The 26244-nt window shown below is 41.4% G+C and overlaps 1 protein-coding gene across 4 annotated transcripts in view; it reads left to right on the plus strand.

The window, feature by feature from the left end:
- Positions 1–26244, plus strand: part of LOC128430216 (glucosidase 2 subunit beta) — a 126191-nt gene that overhangs the window by 36437 nt on the left and 63510 nt on the right. For all 4 annotated transcript variants that reach the window (XR_008333975.1, XR_008333976.1, XR_008333977.1 and 1 more), the window contains exon 10: positions 9225–9294. Coding sequence is in view for 1 of the 4 variants with exons in the window: in XM_053416209.1 (XP_053272184.1) it covers positions 9225–9294 (70 nt within the window). In the remaining 3 variants the exon portion in view is untranslated. The remainder of the gene's footprint in view (positions 1–9224; positions 9295–26244) is intronic.

Raw genomic sequence — 26244 nt, forward strand, 5'->3', positions numbered from 1 at the left:
ATAAATCTACTAACTTCAGCTTTACTGTCTATTCGGCCATTCAGTCCCCATTTTACTTTGACTTAGAGAGTGGTTAGCATGGCTGTAGGCTCTTTGTACCATTTGGCCCCTTTTAAGATGCTGGGACAGACGTAACCAATCCTGTATTCTCCTGTGTGTAATATCCTGCAGGAACAATGTAGGGACAAAAAGACCTGAGATAAGAACAAAATGCGGAACATTTGTTTTCCTTGAACCGAAATGTACAAAGCTTGTTTACTCTGACGTTGTAAATACAGCTGCAGTTGATTTTATACACTGATGTTCCTCTAGTCATCAGAATGTGGTTAGATTTATCTCATGGTTGCATCCCGCCATGACAGCCTCACCACAAATTACAGCATAATACCTTTCTTGAGCCCGAGTTAATTTAGAGCCCCTAAACTGTCGGCGTATTTCATTCAGAGCACAGATTTACAAACCCAATGTTTTTCATCAGACGGCTAAGGCCTAACAGAAAATGTCCGCGTCTCTCTCCATCTCCCGAACCGGGGACGTAGAGAGCGCGAGATAGCATCCTTTCATTTCCGCTCCTCCAGATAAAAAGATGAGAGAGGGAGAAGGACGAAAGTGAGGCCTATCGGCAGGCAGCAGTGATTGAGTCCCTTCGCTAAGCCACAGCGAGAATCTGCTCAAATAACCCACTCTGGCGATAAGACGCCAGCCATTTCCATAGACAAAAAACATTGGGGTTCAGATTAGATTTCACCGTTCGCCTGGCTTATCTCGGTGTTGCTCCATCATAGAATGTGAATTATAAGGAAAACTTGTGTCCCACCGTCTTTTTATGAAAACACCATTGAAATTCACATGGATTTGAAATGGATTGCAAATGGATACCATTATTGCATCAGAGTTAATCACCAGACCTAACAAAGCCACCTTGGTAACAGCATTGGAAGAACCTTAAGGCAAACAATATTGTTTTTACACTTTATTTTGTAACTACTAACATATTTAAACCATTTTCCCCGTTTCAGTACATTAGTGTCGCATGTTGCGTTGTTTTTCAGATTTTGAAACTGAATAGGCGGAGGCTCCGTAAGATTATGTATAACCCCTCATATTACCGGATTTTTCGATCAAATAATCTGATCAGACATGTCTCAGATCGGTAGCCCCCCTGCAATCATCGGGAGAGCTGGATTGGACCTGAAATTAGGCCAATAATCCTTCAGTGTATCAGTCATTATTCAGTGAACATTTGAATGAAATGCTTTTTGCCAATATGCTAATGAAGTGCTTCAATCTGATTTAATTCTCAGCCATAGACTCCTCTGTCAGTTGTTCTCCAGGTCAGCACTAACCTTCGATTCTAATTAGATTCAGTGTGTTTGCAGAAACTGGATGAAACAGGATCTGTGTGGGGACCTGTGAACTATATCTGAAATGCCTGCGATGTGGATTATGGTAGGGCAGGTTTTAATGTATACAGTAGGAATATTTCTTCATGATTTAGATCCCCATTAGTGTCTACAAAGAAGTGGCTGGTATTCCTGAGGTACACACAATATAAGAATTTAAAACCACACAGTTTCAAAAACACAACTAAAAGTAAAGCAACCCAAACAAAGATAGGATAATGAAATAACATGAAAGATTTTCTTGCCTCTTTTTGAAGTCTCCTAACCCTTGAGAGTACAATGATGTTCATTTTCTGAGAACCTTCTACCTCTTTAGATGACAAGTATTTGATGTCTCTGACTGAACAGAAAGGGCTGTAAAGCCACAGAGCTTTAGCCTTATACAGGGAATCATGTTGTTTATTCATGGCGTTCGCGATGGAGCTGAAATGCTCGTTTGACCATTTGTAACACACAAAACCTGTCTTGTGTTTGACCACAGGCTTGTTGTTGTTGAGTGCACTCAAAGTTTTTACACAGTGTAAAGGTCTGAACGCAGCGTGTCGTTAAATAACACTTTGCTTTAATTCGGCTGTGTTGACACTTAATTATATCCATGTGAAAAGCAAAGTTCGACTGGATTTGATGCTGTTTTTTGTTCTCGTTTTGAATAGTTTGTCAATGTATTCATTATTATATGCATTAGTATGAGCCAGACTGTGAAAAGTGTCCAGGAAGCCGTGAGTGCCTGTATGACAACAAAACATCAGCATGACACTAGGTCTCAAGGAGTCAATAGCCACTCATGTAAGCTTTTGAGTTTCCACACCTCTCGTTGTCTTTCTCTTCACGGCCTGATCAAGCATCTCTTTCATATCTGTTACGCTCCGGCCGAGGTGCAGTTCATTAAACGCCCTTCTTTAGCGTTTTTTTCTTCAAAGCTGATCAGGCAGAGCAGTGTATTTTATGATGTATCACATTAAGACTCACAGAAGCAAAAGCTATCCGTCTAATTTTGTCGTGTCAAGGCCTCGCACGGTAGCTACGGCGGCTAATGGCAGCTTTTGCATTCCACACTCTGCGCCATGGTTGCGTCCCTTACATAACACACATCCTGGCAACACAGGCCATCACAAATACAATGACTGCTAATGAATCACCACATCTCTCATTACCCTAATTAGGAGCGAATTATTCCGTCTTTTCTCTAATTCTAATATGACTTTAACCTGTCCTCCCTCGCCGTGTCAGAGGGTTGCTGGATCAATGCTGGCCTTGGTTTAAGTGAATACTATTTGGAGAGAAGGGAATTTGCGTTGTCCACCTCAGCTGCATTTAAATATATTCTGCATCAACACCTAAGATAGAAAACATGGTCTCGGTGTTCAAAATTGGTCTAGAGACCGTAGATAAGACGGATGATACATCTCCATCTTCTCCCTTTGTAAAATGAATCTTTATATTTCAAATTGCTTGGAGATAGAATTACTAAACTTGTCAACAGGAGCCTGATCAAGCCTTCGGTATTTTAGAGAGTACATCAGAACTAGTGGAGGGTTTCTGGGGTCGGGGGCTTTTGCTGTGGAGACTGACGCACCGTTCTGGGAACATTTAATGGACCCCCTGCTGGTCCCCCTGTCATGTGCAGAAGCCTAAGCAAACCTGACATCAAGAGCATTTGGGGGACTCGCCCTCCCTCCATCGCAGCGTTTCTGCTCTCCCACCTCTGTCCAATCCTTTTTTTTACGTAAAGACAACTTTGGTGAATATTTCATTGCGCTACATTGCCTCTGTTTTAATGTGCCCCCCCCCCCCCCCCGTCACACACAAACACTTGTCCTTGTTCCTACCCCACAACAGGTGCAGACGCCTAAGAAAACCAGACATGAGGAGCATTTTGGGGGGGGGGCTCACCGTCTGTCTATCGCAGCACTTTTCCCCCTCCCACCTCTCTACAATCCGTCTTAAGCAAAGACAACTTTGGTGAATATTTCATAGGGTACATTACCTCAGTTTCACTGTATCAAGCAAAGAGAGTGGTACCGGATGACAACTGACAGGACTATACGCCATCGGCCGCTAGGAGACAGCCTTTCTTTTTTTTTTTTTTTTTTTTGTGACTCTGTTGTCCTTACACTCCCACTCCTTTTTCCCTCCTGTTTTCCTTCTGTCACAGACAACAGTCCCTTTCAGCCCAGTGTCTGGGCACCGCCACCGATTTAGATGCTTCTTTTTAAATTTGAGTTTGACTACAGAACTTCTGCCGATAAACGCCGACATATGGATACAAATCTGTTTCAGCACAGACTGCAACTTTTATAGCACTGAAGGAAACGATTACACGCTTTTAAGATCATACAGAAAACTTTAACCGCAGCTTCTGTTGCCAACTTTGATATTTACATTAATGAGATAAAAAATGATTTAATTCCCAAAAGGGAAGTGTTCTCTGTGTTTTTTTTCATTCCATTAATTTTCATTAGAGTGATTTTACCTTTTTAAGCTTACCTCAGCCTTCCCTTTCATTTAGCTGCACATTAACAGAAATGTGCTGCATCAACCATTAAATAAAAACACCTTGTAATCAGTTTTGTTGTTTCTTTTAGCGCTACCCAAACGCCAGCGCCAACCTTTCACTATCATATTTCTCAAATGCAAACCTCAATGATTGCCTTTACTGTTATTGAAGGGCACACTTCATTTCCCTTTCCACCATTCAATTTCATGGAGAGATGAAAAACGCTGCATTCCGTGCTACTTACAAAGATTTGACACCACTACTGGATGCACGCTTTGCCACGCCGCTCCCTCCCTTCTCTCGGCTCCCTTATTCAATAAACAAACGTGCTTGCTCGACTTACAGTAGGTTTCCGCCTTGCTTTGCTCAGTGTGACGAGCAGCTGCATGATGTCACAGTTAACGGGGGCGGCTCTGCTGCTCTGTTGTGACAACATTCGTTTGATGTGGAAGTGGTAGTCCTCGGCTGCCATGTTCTCCCCTTCTGCTCTTTCACTTTCTTGTTCCTGCTCTGTCTGGATCGCTCGGCTGTCACACGTTGGGGGAGCCAACTGGCACGACCTGAAAGTGTGACGGCAACACGCAAGCTGCCATTTTTTCCCCCCCTCCATCCAATACGGAGAGTTGCAAGATTAAACAACTTTAATTGGCTCTCACTCTTGTCTGAACCGGCGTCCCAGGTTGCAGTGGCGGGTGGCAGTGATGAGTGAAGGATGCTTTGTGTTTGTGCATGTGTGTCCTTCATTTCCATAAAGCCCTGGGTTTTCATCAGAGCTAAGTCACATATAAATATGCCATATGTTCATGGCTTTACTGACTGTAGGTTTAACACTCAAGTGGAAAACACCTAATTGTAAATGCAGAGTATTCATCTGTATATATATTTTTAAACATGGTTTTCTCATACAGCCGAAGGTGCGACACCATCAACTCAGCTCATGCATGAAAGTTAACCGTCATACCATATAATAATAGACATGAGCGTCTCAGAGTGGAAGCTTTTGGAAGGAAGTGCCATTAAAATTAATCAAAAGATTTGCTCGTTAAAAAAACCCGCCATGACTCACGCCGTCACTCTTCTTCTCGCTGCGAGCTGGAGATACAGAAGAGGAAAGCGCCGGCAGCCATGTACGAGATCGCAAAGAGGAGAATCACTCAGGGCGTTTCTGTCCTCTGTTTGAACAGTGCCGCAGAGCGGGTTGGGGGTGGGGGGGGGGGTGTGGAGAGGGGTGGCGGGATGAGAGAAGAAGTTTCTCACAGCTGCCCAGCCTGAGGCCCGAAAATATGTGGCGCCTTTCCTCGTCCCCGCGTCACCAGCCATCCGTTCTTGTCTGTCATTATTTTACCTCTCGCAGAGCACACACACACACGTAGCACATGTGCACACCTGCACCCCCGCACGCCGTCCTTGTGCTGCCTTCATCCGAACGCTTCCAGCATCACCTTCTCAAATACGGCTATATTTAAATAGGGGAAAATGCAGACTATTACTACTACAGTTTGTTTTTTTGTAAAGGAATACACCTCTAATGAACCTACTGCAAATGATTAGTTCATTATAAAGTGTTTTAGTTCTAGAAATCACCGGTCCTTAGTTCTTATATTCCAAACATAATTTTTTTTAAAATTTTGATGGCATTTTTTGTGATTGGTGTATTTTTTTCACCTTTAAGAATTTAACGAGGTAACTTTGGTTGAGTTGGCAAATACAAACATGCTCGTGAGTCCTTCTTGGAATAGTCTCAAGTCTTTGCTTTCTGAACAACCTGTTTTACCGTTTACCTACGAGGTCTCCGTGTGCCGAATGCTGAGCTCTTCTTAAAGTCTACTCAGGGACGGCATCGACCCTCCACTCCCGTCCCAAAGTTTTAAACTCTGCAAAGGTTCCCACAAATGTCACAGTCAAGTTCAGTTCGTATTAGCAGCAGTGTCACGAGGCAGACGAGATTCTGGAGTCTCGGCAAACAGTGTGCTCCTGCCACCTTTACCATTAAACTCCTGAGCCTGTGCAGAGGCAGCGGTCACGCCGTGAACACTGAAGTCTCCACGTGAACCCTAAATGTGACTTGAGTGCAGCTGTGTGTCTGTCTGAATTGACGGAGACCTGTTGGACTTCAATACACAAGGAGATGTGGGGCTCCACAGTCTGAGCCATCTGTTGTATAGAGCTTTGTGACTCTCATCAAAACTTGGAATTAATTGAAACGTCTGACGATCACCAATCAATCTACAACAGCACCTGTTAGCCACCGGCTGACATTTTCACATCTATTTATTTGTTATTGGTCCGTCTGTTTACATTGGGCTCACGTAACTCGAGAACTGTTTACCTTTTCTGTTTCACACTTGAAACGTGTTGTTCAGTTAAATATGTGAATATGGGCTAGAAATACAATTTGATTGATTGATTGAGGCTAAGTTAACAGCCCATTCCAAACAGGCGAGTTTAGAATGCGCACTGCACTCTAAAACTCTATTTCCAATATAATTGTATGGCAGCAATATAGAAATATACAATGTAGGATATTAATTATAACAACTTTATGTTAGAGAGAAACACACTTTCACAACATTGAGACTAAACAATAAGGCGGAGAACAAGGAGCAGTTAACTTATGTAGAATGATGTGCACAAATGCCGAGAACACACATGCATTCAAACAGACTAAAAGCACGTGACACATTAAGTATTAAATCATATTCTGTAAAATATGACACGCTCATCAACCGAGCACTCTGCAGCTGTGGGAATTCAACATAGCACACATAGAAGGAGGCCGTGTCTCTCCTACTTGGCTGTCATGAATATAGGTCTGCCAACCAAAGCATCCCCCCCACCCCCCACCCCCCACTGAAAGTATTACATAAGTTAGGATTCTCTGTGGTTTGAACCTGAAGTCGGTGCACAGGCGGCTATTTAAATTGCATCAGTTCCTCTGATGTAAATGTGTATAGCCTTCAACTCCCTTGGAGCTTTTAGTCATTTATTTTGATTAGGGCTGTATTTATAAGATAAGTCTCTTAAGTTAGTCGCCTGGGAGGATGAGCTGGCGCGAATGGTGTTGGAGGAACAACATGAAGTCTGTTTGATGATTAGAAATTCAGAAATATGTGCTTGTCAATTAATTAGGCGCTTCCTGGGCTGGTGTGTCCCGCTTTTCATTTGCTAGGCCCCGGCTCTCGGTGGACAAATACCTGATGCACCCATTGTATGCCTAAGTAGTTACACACATCCCCGGCAGCTGGGGGACGGAGAATAAAGATCCTTCAAAGGCAGACACTTCTTCAAGAGCGAGCCTCTGTTTCTCTTTTTGCGCCGGCTGATTCCTGGGAGCAGTGTACAAGGCTGCTTGAAGGCTTTACTCCGCCGGTGTCTCGTTCTCCGACACAAACAAGAACTGGAGAATGATGAGGATAGGTAGACTGTGAGGACTGAGCTTCAAGTGATTCCTCCATTATTTCTCCCTCTCGCAGTGCAGCAATGCAGGAGACTTATCTTCTTGAGGCTAATGTGGCTGGATGAGCATCGACTATTATCACAAGGATACTTCAGTTATTTGTACATCCGCTGTTACGGTATTACCTAAATTTGTATGGGCCACGAAGACCAGAGTTAAACAAGAAAACAACTTTATATTTCACATATTCTACGAGACTAGTCAAGGTGTTAGAATTTACTTTTTGAGGATCAGTAAAATAATCCATATAAATGTTTGCCTGCCGGAGTTTTAACCCCTCTCCCATAGCAGCAATGTTTTACAGACAATTATGCGACAGGAGTCAATGGTACAACTATGCTTTTTGAATAAACTCGTTCGCATTAGCATCCAAACAAGTTAGCTCTCTACACATTGAGAGCTTGTGAGCTTTATTTTTCCACTTTATTTGATCGTGCAAAGAAATACCATGGTAAAGTTAACAGAACAGTATATCTATCATCATCTTCATCCTCGTCCTGCTCCTCTGTCTCAGCTGATGCAGGAGTCGGGAGCTAGCCAACGTGTGACTGAGCCATAGTGACGTCCTCCTGCAGCTAATATTAACTTAGTGTGAGAGGAGAAGTCGACCAGAAGAGCTTTTCATATATTGATAAACAGTTCTGAGCTCCCTCTCCAGACTTTGACCTTCTCTGATTGGTTGGAAGGGGCCAGACCTCTTCATATTTGGAGCTAATTTCATCTTGAAAAAGGAAAAAATAAAGTCACACACTGGAGCTTTAAGGTTTTCTTCATTTCTAAACGACATTCTCCACAGTTGTATTCAGTCCAGTCTCTCCAAATACTCCGAGTTGCGAACACTGCATGCGATGTCACACTGATCTTAAGCCGGTTTTTGTTTTCCTCTGAGGTGGTGAGTCACAACGCATTTGGCGACACCTCTTACTTGCACAGTGGAGTTTACAGTCTGGTTTCCATTGTTGGAAGAAAAGGACAGCATGTGACAAGTCATCAAATCAGACCCTTATTTCCTCTGCCCCATACGTGGCAATCTTGTCACATTTATTCCTCCTCAGTGTCATGAATGACGCGGGAAGAAAGGATGTTCCTGTGCAATGTTTTCACTGTTCTCTATAAAAAAGAAGAAGAATGCCTATAAGCATCAACAACAGGATATAGCACAAGTTTAATAACACACATTTTTCTAACCTCAGGTAGATTCCCAGCTACAGATAAATGTCAATATTATGATATTTCATATATCAATATTTTTTCACTGCAGCATAGCAATCCGCAATATTTACTCTTGGAGGGATTTAGTGATTTTTTTATTACTTCCACAAGATGAGGATCCACGGTGTGATTTGGATCTTTCTAAATGAACGTGGCGCATTTTTAAAAAGAAAAATTAAAGACCTAAAATTGTTTTGGCACTGGCGGTTTTTCCCTTGTGGCCTAAAACAGAACACTAGCATCCAGGCATGTTGTCTTTCATCATTAAACTGTCTTTCAAAGGCTCCTGGGAGCCTCCTCGAGCACAGAAAAAAAGGAGCCTTGTATTTTGCAACATCAAGCGCACAGCGTCTTCTGGGAGGTGCATATTAGAGTCATGGATTGAGCTGAAATGATCTTTTTAAAATCACTTTCTTGGTCTCACACACACACACACACAGACACACACACACAGACACACACACACACACACACACACACACACACACACACACACACACACACACACACACACAGACACACACACACACACACAAACACACACACCTCTGTTGTCGCCGTGTACATTAATGCAGGCAGTACCCAAGGTCTTATGAGTGTGTAGATCTTTGACCTTGTTTTTCTCTCCCTCTCTGCTTTCATTATGTGCTTGTAGATCAAAAACACACACAGTGCACCTGACAGTATTGCGGGTGAGGATCCTCACGTAAAAGCTGCTGACAGTGGTAAGTTATCAGACCCTGCAACCGTCATCTCTACCTACACTGATCTTATGAGTCTACCTAAACCCCCTCCTCTATTCTGCTTGGTTCTACTATGGATGTTAAGTCAAGTTACATTATTTGTAAAACGTGTGTGAAACTGCTCTAAGATTTTGAGAATAATTTCATGATATTGCTAAAATAAAGGAGTACTATTACCAAATATGATGTTATAATGGAAAAGTTATATTGCGAGAAATATAAACAAAATAATGTCGTGATATCACGAGAAAATAAAGCCATAAAGGGAAATTGTCATAATATTACAAGGACTATTACAAGAATAAAGTTGTAATTTACAAGAATACGGTCATAATTTAATGAGAAACAAGTAAGTTCTACTAAAACTTATTTTAACACAGACAACATGCTAATCTTCTGAAATGACCCCTCGCTTAATGATGACTTTGTTTTTGCAATAGTGTGACTTTATTCTCGTAATCTCAGATTTTCACGTGGCCCTAATACTCAGTAATAATTTATACTCTCAAAACAGAAGCTTAGAATGTCTCACCTAAGGATGATTGTAGGATTATAACTTATTAAATCAAATTACTTCTCCGTCATTAATACGGCTGGATTATGTGTGAATCGCTGGACAATAAGATGTAAGAATAAATTAATTCAAATTCTTCAAAAAATTGGCTTTGGGAATGATTTTTAAGGAAGGAAGCACATTCCTCACATTTATTAGACCTCAAGGATACACACATTGTGTTTTGCTGCAGGAGCACCGGTCTAAAAATAGATCTGTTTACCAGTAAAATAGAGAAATCCGGACCTTACAGGGATATTTGATATACCCGGGATTGTTTTCTAAAATGTAATTTGTATCTCAGAAATGTTCAGCTACGGGAGTTGAAAGGGAATTCTTCGTCAAATTTAGCTTTCCAAAAACATTCTATTGAATCCAGGTATCCCTGTGCACCTAGAAGCTCGGCTGTTGTGAGGAAAATAGCAAACAGATTATCCAGGCATATACAAAAGCTTTGTTTACCGTACTGCACCTCTTCCTTTGGCCGTAGCTCCACACAAACACAAACAAGTGAGAATGCACTTTAGTGTAGATGTGTGGCTGATGCAGGAGGCTGTTTGTTTGTCTCACGTTTGGTTTTTCAAGGTGATGCAGCTAGTTTATTCCCCTTTCACACCACCAGCATATTATCAGGCTCCAGCTGCTGCATAGAGACAGGCCCAGGTATTTATGGCTAGCATAAAAAAAAGTGTGTGCATTCCCTGTCACCCTACAGCTTGAGATTTACAGCACATTTGACAAACACACTAAATAATAAAAAGAAAAAAAGGAAAAAAGAGGGAGTGTTCAATTTGTATATGAGTTTAGAGCCTGTCTGTTGTGCATGCTCCCAGCGGATTCTGCTGTTGGTACGTGTGTGCGCATGTGTCTCGTTGTGTACGTTCGCCTCCCGCTGTGTGCGAACGCGCCGACCTGTCTGCCTGTGCATGTGTGCGTCTCTCTGTGTGCCTGTGTGTATTTTTGCTGTGTTCAAGTGAGCGTGTGTGTGTGTGTGTGTGTGCACCGAGCCCGCCTGCTCTGAAACACCAGCAACAGATAACAGATGGTCCCCCTGCATTAGAAGTGTTTTATTTCCCTGCGGAAGCCAGATATGTCAAAAATAAGCATGCGCAACATTAGTCATTTGGAATATTCATGCCCCTGCCGTCCGATGGTTTCCTTTTCACAGCCAAAATACCACCAGCCCAATTCTCCGAAGGAGATGAGGGGAATAAGGGGGGGAAGCAAGCAGTCATCAGCTGATCTGATGGGGAAAAGGCTGAGGCCTACATGCGGCCTTAATGGAGGAGTTTTTCTTCTTCTCCTGGTGGCTTCTTTAGCAGGCCAGGGCTGTAATTAAAACAGGACTAAAGTCTGTAGCTGTAGATGTGTTCATATTAAGAACCACATCCCCCAGCTCCATTAGAGACACTGATGTGAATATGCACACTTGTCCATATGCCTGCCTGGCTGCACACATGTACACACATACACAAAATAGTCATTTGCACCCACGTTGAATAGCCTCATCCATGGGATCAAACAGCGTTTGCATTCCTACACAGACTCATTTTGTTGGTACTCTCTTCTCATTTCCTTTCCTTTGCTTTCCTCTCCTTTCCTCTCCTCCCCCACTTATTTACCCATTTCTGCTCTCCACCTCCATCTCTTTAGCTATCTTCTTGATTCTCTGTAGCTTCAGTCTCTTTAATCTCCACCTCCTCTCCTCCCAGGCTCTCTACCCCACCCCCCCTTTCTCGCTGAGCGTGGCTGCCATCCTTGTCCTTGGTGGCGGACATACGCATGCATCATTATCAGGCCTGATTAACCATCCACGTAGTTGGCAGTCCGGGCCCCACCAGGGGCCAATGGCATGTTTTTTTTTATTTTTCTACCGCTGAAAATATGAATTTTGAGCAGCACTTTCTCTCTCGCCGTGGTCCCTCATGATCAGGGTTAATTCGTGGCAGCGTGTGTGAATGTTGTAGAAAAAGAAAGAGCGGAGGCAGAGAAGGATGGAGGAAAAGCTACCAAACAGTAGTCTACTGCTTATCGCAGAAATGCAATATAATTTATTCAGGAATATGCAAATACAACAATCACTCTGCCTTGTTTACCGAAGGGACCTGCTGATTCAGAGTCTGAAAGAGAGCGGGTGAGAGAGAGAGAGAGAGAGAAAGAGAGACATCCCCAACCATAGACACCAACATACAGTGTATGCACAAAGGCACCAGCAACCAAATCAGGAAATGAAGGGCGTCGGGCAATTTCTTGGTTGTTTCACAGCTTCACAAACCGTTAAATTTATTCTGGTGAGGAGATTTACACAAAGTGGGGCTGCTTATGCAGTACATGCCATATATGTACTTACTGTACAATACCTGCAAATCATTACATTGAGTGTTAGGATAAAATCCGTAGAGTTGTTATACTTCGACTCGTCTAATAGTTGACAGAAGCTACTTTTCAGACCGGAATTTTAGATTAGAGTCTCTAAGAATGTTAGTTTCTCCAAACATTTCACGGGAAATTAAACATCCAGAAAACGTCAGCTTGAGTTAATGTGAGAATACAAAGGGACATGTCTGGAAAATTCATAGGGAGCGATTGGGGGGGATTAATGGTGTTGCCAACACGTGAAGCATAACAAAAAACAATGCAAATATCATGTGATGAACAATCTGTGTCAAACGTGTATCTAGTCCCCAATTTTCTGGATATTATACAGCTCTAAGGTTTAAAACACACAAATACATTTCTATAGTAATATGATATTGATAAATCTTACTTTTATCCACTTATAGTTTAATATATGTTTGATGTCTTGATTTCATTGTTTTTCAAGGGAGACAAATTACCTGAACCTGTGGATACTTGTATAACAAAGCACTGGAGGGCATGAAATATTAATCCAATGTGTTGCAAGCTGATAAGAGTTTTTACTATGTAATACAGGACGCAAAGATATGTGCTGATAGTGTAACTGACATGTATGAATCAGTTGTTTTGATGTGGTTTTCTGCTCCAGTAGATAATCTCCGGAAAAAGAAAAGAGAGTAAATATTTTCCGTGACCACACGAGGCCTGAGATCCTGCACGCTCTAGTAAAAAAGCCTAGGTGGTTAAAAAATGTAAAAGGATGGTTATTAACTGTGAATGTTCTTCACTATACTGCATGCAACCATTCAGTGTTGTGAATTATTTGCTCAGGCCTGAAGTTGAGATGAGAAGCTGTGTTGTATCTGTAGAGCTGCCCTTTTCCCTCTGCTGGTTACTAAAAGATGCACACTCTTGCATGTCACGTTCAATTTTTGCTTCTTGTTGTCTTTGGGTTGCAGACGTGGGTATGAGTTGCGAGCCCCATAAGACCTGTAGTGTTGATTTCTCTGTACCGCATAGCTTGTGCGTTTCCAGGTGAGTCCCGGCAAATAGCGCGAAAGAGGTGGTGCTGACCGATATATATTACTGTACGTATTGTTGACACGCCGATATGAGCATGTGCAGTAAACGCAGAGCAAATCACAGATTAAAATACAACTTGTATCTTAAATCGTGTTTGTATCTTTGAATTTGTAGTTTTTTTGTAAACGTGAAGCTAAAGGTTTAAACAGTAGCGGCCTGAGGAGGTCAGGTGTTCTTCACTTTCAAATAGTGTTTATTTATATTATTTAATATTATTATTTTATTCCATTGTGATATTTTTGAGTTTTTACACTGTTGTGACTTTGCGTCTGTAAAGATTATTGTTGATGCTCTGGAAACATTTTGTTTTTGAATCCACTTATAAATGGGATTCTTTAAAAAAAAAAAAAGAATCAAATGGTGTTATGTGTGTTGTGGAGGCAGAATGGTCTGTATGCATTCAGACCGTTCGGCCAATCAGATGAAGCACCAGCAAGCTGTCAGCTATCTTCAGGATAAGTGGTCTTTATTTGAAGATGACTTTGAGGTCAGCTACTCTGTGGCTGAGGAAGAGAACAATATTCCATGCAGGCTCTATTTTTTATTTATCGCATGTCCTAACGTCTTTACAATATGGAACAATGTTATTGCACATTGCAGATTTTCTCCCAACAGTAGCATTTTTATTCCGAGCCCAGAAAAATTGCTCGGAAAGCGGATGACAAGACACCAATATCTTAATCGGCAAAATGTTTTTCATGTTATTTTAACTGAAGAACACATTAAAGGGGCTTATTTTGTACCACATCACACTGGGTCTTTGTAACCATGTGCGTATTAGTAGCAAATTGCCTGAAATTGGCTTTCTGGTTATATCTGGTGCTTTTCTAACCAGGTACCATTTGCAGTGGTTGTGGTCCTGAACCAGCTTTCAAGAATAAAAGGTCACAGTGACACCAATAGCTGTAGAAAGAGAGCCGCACAAATGGGGGAAAACATTCTTTAGTTAAGTCCAACTTCTCTTAAAGCTGTCGAGAAGGAAGTGCTGTTAAGATTTTATAATATTTTACATATCTACGATTAATGTTTTATCATATCCCCAAAGTATGCTTATTTAGACTCATTTCAAAAATGTAAATTTTAGATGTGTACTTATCTTATAACGAACATCAGAAAAAGGTTTAAATATTCTAAATGTTGTATTCAATTCGTCATGGCTGAAGCTTTATTGCTTCAGCCATATTAAAACACTGGTCCGCTAATGATTGCACATCAGTCTGTGGTTTTAGCTGGATTTCCACGGAGTTTTGAGAAAGAAACTAGTTGGGAGAAATGTAATCGGACAGGCTGCCCAATTTAATTCTGTATATGCGAATCACTGTAACATAATTCCCTGTGTGGAATGGTAAGCAGACAGGAATCATTATTGCTTGTAAAATGAATCATATTTACTGATTTTAGCCCCATGGCTTTTCAAGAAATCTTTGGAGTTCTTGCCCTCGTTTGTCATTTGAAAAATACCCCTTTTTTTTTTTCTTCTTCTTCTTATCCTGCCTGATACATGGCTGAACGATTCCCCCATTTCCTGAGAATGTATGTCATATCAACAATGTGATGCTGATCTGCTGGAGTCGCACACCCTCTATTAATGCTATTTTTGCCACACGCGTTGCCTGAGAGGTCAGCGGCGCAGCAGGGCTCTTACTGGGTCAAACTGCTCGGAGGCAGGAGTTAATTTCCAACTCAGCAGAGATAAATAACTTTGCTTTGACCTCTGGTTCTCACTCACACAACAAAGACACGGTGCATTTTCTAGGAGACAGCCACAGTAAATATCTTTGATTTAAAACTGGTTGTTTATTTGTGGCACTGAGATGGATGGATGCATGTAGATACATTAATCCTGGGTTAATGTTAGTAATCATCTGCGCTAATTACAGTGTGTTTCTGTATATGGTTCTATTTGTAAACACTATAATTTCATTTCGTAATAAAGCACTTCTATTTTTGCATATCATTTCTGTATTTAGTTCTGTTGTGGATTTGTATCTGCACGTGTTGCATTTTTCTTAATTTTCTAGATTTTTCTCTCGTGTTTTTCTTAAGCTGCGGTGAAGTTAGATCTCAGATCAGTTTTATAACTTACTTAAATTTGTGCAAAAAAAGACCTCAATGACAAACCTGTGTACACCCAATTTGCTCCATTCTCTTAAGATTGTTTATTCAAGAGCTCCTCCCTCCCTGCTTCGCTCAGCTCCTGCTGTGCAAGATGTCACTTTTTAATAAGCCTGTTATATTTTTACATTGATTATTCAATCGAGATGAGTTTCCGTGGCCTTTGTATGAGTATATATGACATTTTATCATCATTTGGTATTCACAAGTGTTTTCTCTCACCGCAGCTGTCGTCATTTCCACCGATACATGTTTAGATGCCTTGTCGAATGTTAAATGTTTAAATATTAATTGACACCAGGATTATTTATTTCCCATATTTCTTCCCTTCTCTGCTTGTGTATGCTCCCTGTCTGACCTTCCATTACAGTAAACACAGAGGAGACAAGGTAGCTTCATTATATTTTGTCAAGATTCCCCGGAAACCAACCAATTCTCATAGTGTGAAATCACATTGTCCCAGTTTTGTGTCAGTTCCTTCAGTTTTAATAATGTGATTGAAGACAATCTGTGTTAATAACGTGTATGATACACAAACATATACATTATAAATGTAAGTTCTACAGCAGCAGATGTGGACACAAGGCAACTCTAAACATTAATGATACAGCACCTGCCTCCAGGCTCTTATAATTTGCTCTAGTGGTGCACATTCCTAAATAAATAGGACTACTATGACACACTACAGCTTTATTGAGACATAAAGTTACAAATGCTTGAAAAAATTGGGATTGCATGTTTTCCGGAGTTAGCTTTTTACATATAGAGAACGTAGCAGGAGATTGTGCAGGTCAGACATGTTCAAAACAACAGCTTGTCTGAAAGCAGCTTTAGGAAACCAGAGGCTTTAGGGGCCACTTGAAGTTCTGGGTGCAGGGACACTGAGTATGGGAACAATGGGAAGAACTCTGGCAGGCACAGTTACCATACTTTTTCTGGTTAGTAATCCAGCCATTGCATGTAAGATTGTAATCTTACAATATTGTTCCATCTTCGCCATCTTCAGTGGAACCCCCCCCCCCCCCCGTTGAAACACAGCCCTGGTGGAGTGTTTTGCACTGTGGGCTCCCAGGATGTGCCCGCCTATATTTAACACAAAGGGTGTAAGTGACCATTATGCTCTCAATTATCACCGAGTATTCTCCACCAGTGCCCACCACGCTGCTTTAGCACTTATTAGGGGGACATACTCGAGGCTCACCCACACAGTTCCCCTTTAGTCCACTTCTGGCAGGTAATGAGCTTGATGGAGGAGACAGCAACACCCAAGCACACACACATTTCCTGTCTGAGATTATTTCTCTGTCGATTTATATTGATATGTGGCTCCAAAATGGAAGTAATGGTCAAAAAGTCTAATTTAATAGATAATTGTAAATAATTGTGGGTGCATCTGAGGGTGACGCGACCTGTATCACAGTCTGCCTTCTTTCTCTTAGATCTGTTGAGCTCTGTTATCGTAAGTATTACAGCTTGAAAGCTGACAGACATCAAAGTGTCTATAATCGCTCAAATTCATTGCATGGTGCACCTTGTCAGATGGATGCTCCATGCTCCATGTTGTGTTCCGATTGGTAGTGTTTGTTCCTACGCTCTCAAACTGAACGCACTCCCTCGTTGGTTTTCAAATCTCTTAATTGAATTTGCTCGACATGTTCCAATCAAATCTAAGAGCTACTGCTTTGGTTGATGACCAAAGATTTCATCATGTTTTTCCGGTAATCGCAGCGTGAAGGACCTTTTGCACATGTGTACGACCTGACTTCTGGGAAAAGCAGAAACGCATTAAGATTGTAATATTATCTGAAATAGAAGAACAACGGTGCCATCTTGCTGAAACTTTAATCATAAATTTGTAACTAAGATTTTGAAGTGACACTTTTAGAGGAATGTATTTTCTAAGGGTTTCTTAGCGGTAATTTTGTATTTGACTGAAGGAGTTTACAAATTTATTTCCCGAAGTAACCATACCACTTTAATGCAGTCAATTAAAACACCTCTAACTATAGCCTTAAGGTTATTTGAGTTGAATTCACAGCTATCATCTATTCACAAGTCTTTTCTTGTCACCTCCTTTCTCAGCGCGGTCATGCTGTTAACAGGTTCACTCATGATAAATTTATTAATTACTGAATTAATATACAAATGATTTCCTTGTTTAATGAATCAGTTGTTGGTAAAATAAAATGCAAGAAACAACTCTCCATCAGATTGCTTCTTTTGTCTGACCTGTTTATTTCCCCCTGGAAACTGGAACCAGAGGGAAATTTGGCATAATTCTTCTGTCAATCAATTTATAATCCCAATGCTAGTGCTGTTGCTGCTACTGCACATCCATTCATTGGGATAACAGTGTAACTGATAGAACTAGTTCATTTTTTGCATGAAAATATACCAGAACTGATGATTTAAACAGGCTTCTTTACAGACCTTGATGAAATTTAAAGCCTCTGCTTGATAAAGCTTCTGTCTGCTCCGTGCATGAGCTTCCCTCTCTTGGCTTCCTTATAATATCTGCCACCGTGATATTCGGCTCCATCATCCGAGGCAGGCGAGTTCTGTTACCATCCATCCTGGCAGCAGACGACTGAAAGGTAGTTCCAGGAAACCTTTGGATGAAATTCTGCTTAGGTCCTGCGTTGCTTAGAAAAACTGGGCTACTGGCAGATCCGTTAATCATTAAATGTGCCCGTCACATTTTATTGGAAGAATCTCCTTGTAAAGATGCGTTAAAAACAGAGGTTCGCACCCATATTTGATTAGTGTTAACTGCAGAGTAAAGAGTAGGATGCTTTTTTAAAGGCCTGGCTGTGGATACATTGAGGGGACGCTCTCTATTTTGTCTTTGCCCAACCTTTGTTTGCCAAGATTGCGTCTTCGGTTGTTTAAGTTGTATTTTATATTCTGCAAGAGCTGCAGTCTCCTCGTCTCCGGGGATGTGATGGTCGCTCATACACAGAAAGACTTTCACAAGGAAGCGTGAGAGCAGCAGAAATACTCAGCCATGGGATTTACCTGTCAACTGCACTTAAGCATGTGGGATAACATACACTAGACGCTGTGATGGTAAAATAAAGGCTGGCATGCTCTTCCCGTGATCTTCGGTCACTGACGGCTTCATGTATGTCAGTGCCTCAGAGCTAAGCAGAAAATAAACTTGCATTAAACCACGGTTCGCTGGATGTCTGGCCCCAGAGTGTCTTTGGCTTTGGCTTATACCTCAGACAAATATTTGACATGTAGGCCAACGTTTTTATGAAATGCTCCTCTGTTATTTGATTCGCTTCTTTGCTTCATTTGCTTTACAGAATGGTAGGAGAGCAGATTCAATTACTATGTGTCGCTCCAAGTGCACGGCCATAATTGACATTGTCTTCACATTTCAATGAGAGTCTCATTTATTTCAGGACAATTGAAAACTCGCCCAAAATTTAATACAAAGATATTTGCTCAAATTAAAGCAAATGAGACCTTCACTGACAACCTGAGCAAGGCCCTGTAAAGTCTCCCCCAAGTGTTGAAAGATAAGTGAAAAATGAGCAATGCCATCCAAGCCAACAGGAAGCACATCGCAGCTCTACATTACCATTTGAAAACGGCTGGTCCTTGCTCAGTTTCACACTGCTGTGTCTGAAAGTACAGAGCCGTGTTTGGGGATTTAACTGCGCGCCAGAACTCAGCTCAATTCCCAAAGCATCCGCCAACCACCCAACTGCACGGCACTTTTGGAAAAATAGACTCGCAGGTAACTGATTTCTCCACTGACAATGCAACAGAAGAAAAGCTTGCTATATCATTCCAACCATCTGGAAGTCTGGCTCAGACTTGAGGCTGATGTGTAACTTTTAATTGGGGAGACAGTGGTGGGAGGCAGAAGAGTAGGAAGGAATGATCCCAGTGGATAGACAGGCAGTGCCTGCTGCCAGATGGACAACCTGAGTTTGCTGGAGTGCACACCACTTCATTCTCAGGCCAATGTGATGTGTGTGTTCTATTTAACAGCCGCGGTTTGGCTCAAGACGTCTGAAGTACTGCAAAAATGGTGCAGTTTTCACAACACAGAATTAGACCGGGGCACTGCTGAGACTTTCGATCGGACAGTTCAGGAAAAGACATTTCTATTTCTGGACAATTGTGTCAGTCATGCAACTCGTCATGACGTGGATCCCAGTATTGACACTAAAATGACAGCTGATTGTAATCATTATTGGCACTGGTTGATTTGGAAACCCATCTTAAAAATGTCTGAAGTATTAAATCTACAGTGGCTGACACGTATCACCCAAGTTCATTTAAGGAAAACGCAAAAGCCAAACTACAGATCCACAACAGAAGCAAGTTTATTTCCGCTCACAGACAGACTGATCAATCAATGTAGACAAATCAAAGCAATATTATTTCATCGTCAACAAATGTTGTCACTCACTTCCGTTGTGGTTGTGTTTTTGTTGTGGCGTTTACAGTTATGTTGTGGATTTTGCATTGATGATTGCAATAGCCTTCATTATATGATATCATTTTAATTACATTAATTATATAGTTATTCCTGTGATTTAGAGATATTACATTTAACTGAAGTCCAATTTCACCCTGTTATATGAGCAAGCCAACTGTATATCAATATGCACTTAGGGGCTGCTGCACTAATTAATCACAGTGAGTTTCCACGGACCGGTACCGTCTTTCCTGTGCAGAGACCAATACCTGTTTCCTGGAAGCAGATGGAAACATGAGCCATAGCCGGAGGCGCTGCTACCAAGTACAGGATAAATTGATGTTTGTTGAGCAATTGCCTCAAAGATACTATAACATATAATATTGAATCTCAAATTGTGGCCCATATATTCATGCTCAGTTGCAGGTCAAACAAACAACCTGCATTGTTTAAACAAGTAGGCTTTAGATATTTCGACAGACATATTTCTAAGATATCTCCAAACAAGCAGTCTCCCTCCGCCTCCTGTGTTTATGTTCAGCTTGGCTTAACATGTCACGGCTTCAGTGCCACAGACATGATATTGATCATATAATCTCACTCTCAGAAACAAAGTATATGAGCAGATTTGCTGAAACGCTGAACTTTGGTTTGGCTTTGTTATCGTACAGATATTTTTTTTATAACCATACATTAGTTTCCAATCCTGCAGTTCTCCTAATACTATGTAATACCATGTTGGGCCTGTTTCCTGTTTGCAGTTTCCATTGTGATGCATTGTAAGAGCTTACATGGGATATTTTTGTGCACTGGCTGCATCAGCATTTGTCATTGTAAGACAATCTGGAAAACTAGAAAAAGATGCCCGTGGCTACATTAGCTCTATGCAGAGATGTTTGTATGAGCATGTTGTGAACCAGGTCTGCAGTGTGTAGCGGCGGCTGATCTGCAATTTATGTTTGTGAGACAAACAGGGAGAGGAAGAGAATTGGGGACAGGTTTACCGTTGGTCTGTGGAGACATTCCGTCGTAGATTTCTCCCACGAAGCTCCTCATTGTGAAACTGAATATAAACAAGCAGTTGTGTTCCTTTCTTTGGTTTTATTCACTTGCAATGTAAAAAAATAAAATAAAAAAGAAGTGCAATGCGTGAGCTCCCACAAAACTTGAAATGTTGAAATGACAAATTCTGTGTGGGGCCACTGCCGAGTTGTATTGTATCAACTTCCCCAGCAGTTTCTTCCCCTGGTATTTCAACAACAATGTGTTTATAGCAGAGCAGAATTAGATCTTCGCAGACCTTGTGCAGTTTCCGTGCAGGCCAATCTGATACGAGGACATCAAGGGATCCCTTCAGGGCTTTGTCACAAAGGGTCACTTGTTGTTTCAACCCAGCTGACTTGTCACTGTAGCTTATTTCACCTTTCACTCTACTCTTCGTTGTGTGATGTGATGTGGTGATAGTATTGTGAAAACTTCTAATTTAACCAATCTCGATATCTGTTATAGTGACCTTGTTGTTGTTGTTCAGCTTTTAGGCTACGGGGTGAGCAGCATTTATGACCAACACCATAGCCAGGCACCAGGGGGCGATCCGTGTGTTTTTGCTTCACTTTCGGGGGTCTGTCATATCGTCCATCTTAATATACAGTTGTTGTTTGGGAACAATACACAACCTGGCTGATAGGAATATTTATCCACCTCGCTCCATGCTCGTGTACAGACAAGAATACTCATGCACAGCCACATACCTCACTTTATGTCTAGACGTATATTATTCCATGAATGAAAATAGCTAAGACAAAAAATGTGTCGCTCTAACTCACTATTTGTGCTAATTTATAGTTTTTCACACATAGCTCACATTATAACCAATACATTTAAACATTTTATCTTATTTGTATGCTAACTTGAACAGATTCATGAAAGCTAGAGCTCCAAAGTTCAAAGAAAATGTAAAGGTTGTGTATTTGAAACAATCGTAATGTAGATTGTGGTTAAGGCAGAATTAAGTCCCAAGTTGAAATCGGACATGATTAAACTGATGGTTCCCTCAGGTGCACCCGCCACCTTACACACCTCCCTCTCTCCTTCTCTCTCTCTCTCTCTCTCTCTCTCTCTCTCTCTCTCTCTCCCTCTCTCCATTCAACAGCCTCTGTGTATGTTTTTCTTCATTTCACACCCCTGTCACTCTGCATATTCATTTTTCACTACTATTGCCTCTCCGCCAGCCCCCCTCCCCCCCTCCCCCCTCCCCCCTCCACCTTATCCGCCCAACCTCAAACCCCTTGACGTGGGAATTCAATTTGTCCTGTATGTTTCATTTCTGCTCAGATTTAGATTTATTTCATGTTGGCTGCTTTTAATTAACTCTCTGGAAATGCGACGAGAGGAGGGTTGGGGGAGAGAGAGTGCGAGAGACAGCGAGATAGATAAAAACTCCTCACATCCGCCAATGAGTTACACCGGCAATCATTTACCACTTAGACAGTAGTGCCGAAGCCCCCTGTTCGTCGCCCTGGCAACCGGCGCCTTGGTGATTGATTCCTTGCCAGTGTGGCATCGCTGCGGGGAATAGAGCGCGTGAGCTTAGCGTGCTCACTACATGTTTCTAATTAAAATGGGATTACAGAGTCATCGCCGTTGTATGTTCAAACAAATGCAAGGCTGTGAAGGAAATCAATTTTGGTAAATGTCAGGGCTGTTAAATACAACTATGGATAAACAAATGTAAGCGAGCCCAATGTACCGATATGCACACACACACACACACACTATACTACAGAGATGTGCCCCGGTGCAATTTGCATGTCGAGGTTGTAGCGATTGACAGCGGCGGTGCATCCCAGCGTCCAGGAGTCGAGTTTTGATTGACAGCGCATGAATCGCGTTATGCAGCACAAATCACCAGACACATCAATTAGTCTGTTTGCTGCTGTGTGCTAATCAAAAAATAGCCTTCAAATTGGAGCTTAATGTACATGTTAAATGAACAATGGTTTCTTAATGTAATTGAATTAGGCAAGTCAATCAAATCTGTAGAGGGGCTAAATATTCTCCCATGAAGAGAGCTGAAACTTGGTTACCTAACATTTTTACACTGGCTGCCTGCACTTATGGGGAAACTGTAGCACACTGATATCTGATATGATATTTCAAAACATGTTCGTACATACATATGAATGAGAAACTCATGCAGGAGGCTGTAGATATAGGGGAGGTGGGGGAATAACAAATAATTGAACACAATGTAATAGCATTTTACAAATGGTGCTGCTGAACTGATGTTTAATTATATATAATAACGCTAGTATTTCTATTCGTCCGGTGCTCCGCCTGTTTTTGCTGCATTTTTCTGTTGTTATTCAAGGCCAAAAAAAACACTTATTTTTTCTTAAAAAACATAAAAAAAATTGTACTCGAGGGTCATATAATTCATCGTATTTATCGGGCTCTCGAAGCCAACGACGAGTTTAAAAGAGCAAGAGATAGAGATAGTGCGCGTGAATGAGCAGAACCAGGAGGAGGTGAGCCTGGCGTAGAGAGGCAAAAAGAAAAACGAGGCCTTAAACTCGGTTTTCAGATTTCAATCACTACAATGCAGTTAGCGAGGTGTAACATAGTGCCCTGGGCCTGTTCCCAAGCGGAGCTGTTTGGCACTGGCTGTGTGGGATGTGTCATTACAGCAACGGTAATAATAGACCTGGGAATTTATAATGTGACGCTTTTTTACGTGCCTACCAAACAGTGCCTGAAAGCCTGCTAGTGTTGGCAGGACCAAAAAAAAAGGAAAATCGCGTTTAGTTGTAAACAACAGAAAGCCTATTATTGGCCGATATGTCATGCAGCTGAAACATATATTAAACCTCTCGTGAAGGACCTCTGGAATAGAACACACTTCAATTTCACCCGTATAGAAATGGGAAACTACCTGCGGACTGGGGGCGCATCACGAGTCCCACGTACCCTTACTATATCACTGCACGGAGCCGGGCAGGAAATCTTTTACAGGGCTCTCCGTGAGTAACAAACTACCCCGTGAAATGAAAGTGCAGCAGCAGCGTTATGAAACTGAGTGCTCAGATTAGACATAAATCACATTCCTTCATGTTGTGCCCTTTCAATCTTTCCCCAGATTAGCTGCCTGGTCAGCAAGCATGCTAACACGCTTTATTTTATTTTTCTGTGTGTGGAGGGAGAAATATGAGAACATGAAGCGATGTGACGTTTTTCATTGGTCCTATAAATTGTGTAAATTGGAAACATGTTTATTGTGTGGATATTATTCAGCGCGTCATCTGCTTGATTTACTGGAGTTCATGCATACACATGGCTGCATAAACCAACAACTTTCGTTTGAATGATAATCAGTAGGGATAAGGTAGGATTTAACTCTTCAGCTTCAAAGTTCCAGTGTGTAAGATTAAGTGTTGGTGAAAGGGTTCTATTGGGAGAAATTGAATAGAAAATGATATTAGTGATGTTTTTTCTAGTGTGTTTTATCTAAACTGTAAGAATTGTTGTTTTTCTATATCGTAGAAAGGGTTCTTTATATTTAAATACTTTACTGGACCATCTACTACACCTACACCAAACACCTTTTGAGTTTTTATGACAACTAAAGACTACCACAGGTTCTCTTTACTGTTCGGAAGGGGAGGGTGAGGTGAGGGGTAGTCAGATGGAACATGAACCTCACCACTAGATGTCACTAAATCCTACAATCTGAACCTTTAAAGCTTAAGTTATTTTTGATTAGTGTGGTTTAAGAGACTAAGAGGCTAAAATATAAGAGGATTTATATAATTAACCTATATAATAAGAGGCTCGACAACTTATCCAGTGACATATCTCAACATTACATTAGAAAGTTTATAAAAAAATTCTAGCTGCACTCCGATTAAGTCAGTTTTTCCCCCAGGAAGAATTGTTAAGACTTTTTCGTACTCTGTTCATCAGCTTTGTGTACTAATAATTGTTATAATCCCTTAATACAAACTGAGATAGTGAATTAGCATGTTAGCTTTTAAGCTAAAACCACTACTGTGAATAGGTACCACTTTTGTTATGCTGGGAATCGGTTTTATTTTACTGCTTTGTGAGATTCCATCACACTGTTTTAGTCTCGTTGTTGTGATCAAACCAACCACTTTTACTCCAAACAGGTTTAAAGACTGTTTCCACGTTCTTTGTGGCCTGGTCTGCTCTCTACACAACTCTTTGACAGGATCCCTGTAATGGGAGGCTGAATTCTCCGAGTGGCTTAACTGGCTGAAGGAGGCATGACAGAGTACTGTTTTTTTTATTTATCCCTTTTGGGGGGTGTGTTAAAAATCACACATACGTGAGCACGAACGGCGTTGGGTTCGCGCTCCGCTTGAGCGGGGAAGAAAACCATCTGGGATTGTGTTTGTGTTAAGCAAAGTGCAACGGGTTTCCTCTCTCTCATTCACACAGGCGCCTGGCATCATGTAGGGACTAATGTGGGATCTAAATCTGGACCTTGTTAATTAATAGAAAATGGCAGGTCAGACTGTTTGGCATGTGACTCTCACAAACCCCAGTGCAGGCGATGGTGCTAATAGATAATTGCCAGCCTAATAGGAGGTGACATGTTGTATGATGATGCACTCGTGACTCTGTCTTCAAATGGAGCATTTTATTGCAAATACAACCTCTGAGCCTTTTATGTTTTTCTCTGAAGCCCTGATTAATAATAATATATTTTATGTTTTGTTTCAACCCCTGTATGTTTGTTGGCAAGATTCCTCAATTTATCAGAAAACTGATTTCCACAAAACTTGGTGAAGGGATGCGGTTTGGGTCAGGGAAGAACCCTTTTCAAGTGTTGTAGATCCAGATCATAGGGCAGATTGAGGACATTTGTTTTTCACTGTCTTTAATGTTTCTCAACATTTTCACTATTCTCCTTGAGAATTATTCATGGATCTCGACGAAAAGAAGGACTGCTATCTATGGGTATTTGAAATTTGGTGCAGCTTGGGCCTGGGCGGACATTGGCACACTCTTCTCTCTGCCATTCTAGTTCATACATATTTCTTAACAATCGGCGGAAATATTTATTCAGAGATGCAATTTTATAAATATTTGTCTTAATACAAACACCGATTTTTTAGATTACTTAAAAAAAACTCGACCTGTTACTACAGCAGCAACATTATGTCTTCATTAACACTGGACAGTTCTTGAACTTTTGTTAATGGATTGCAACAATTTGCGTGCAGCACTCTCTTGTCTCTCACTCTCTCTCACACACAGACCTCTCACGGAAACACACACAAACACACACACCCTCATCATAACCGTTCACTGTGGACTCACACCCCCGCCCGTCGCCTCCCACTCATCCTGCTGATTGGAGTTGTCA

This window comes from Pleuronectes platessa, chromosome 23 (assembly GCF_947347685.1).
Source record: "Pleuronectes platessa chromosome 23, fPlePla1.1, whole genome shotgun sequence".
In the NCBI taxonomy this organism is placed as follows: domain Eukaryota; kingdom Metazoa; phylum Chordata; class Actinopteri; order Pleuronectiformes; family Pleuronectidae; genus Pleuronectes; species Pleuronectes platessa.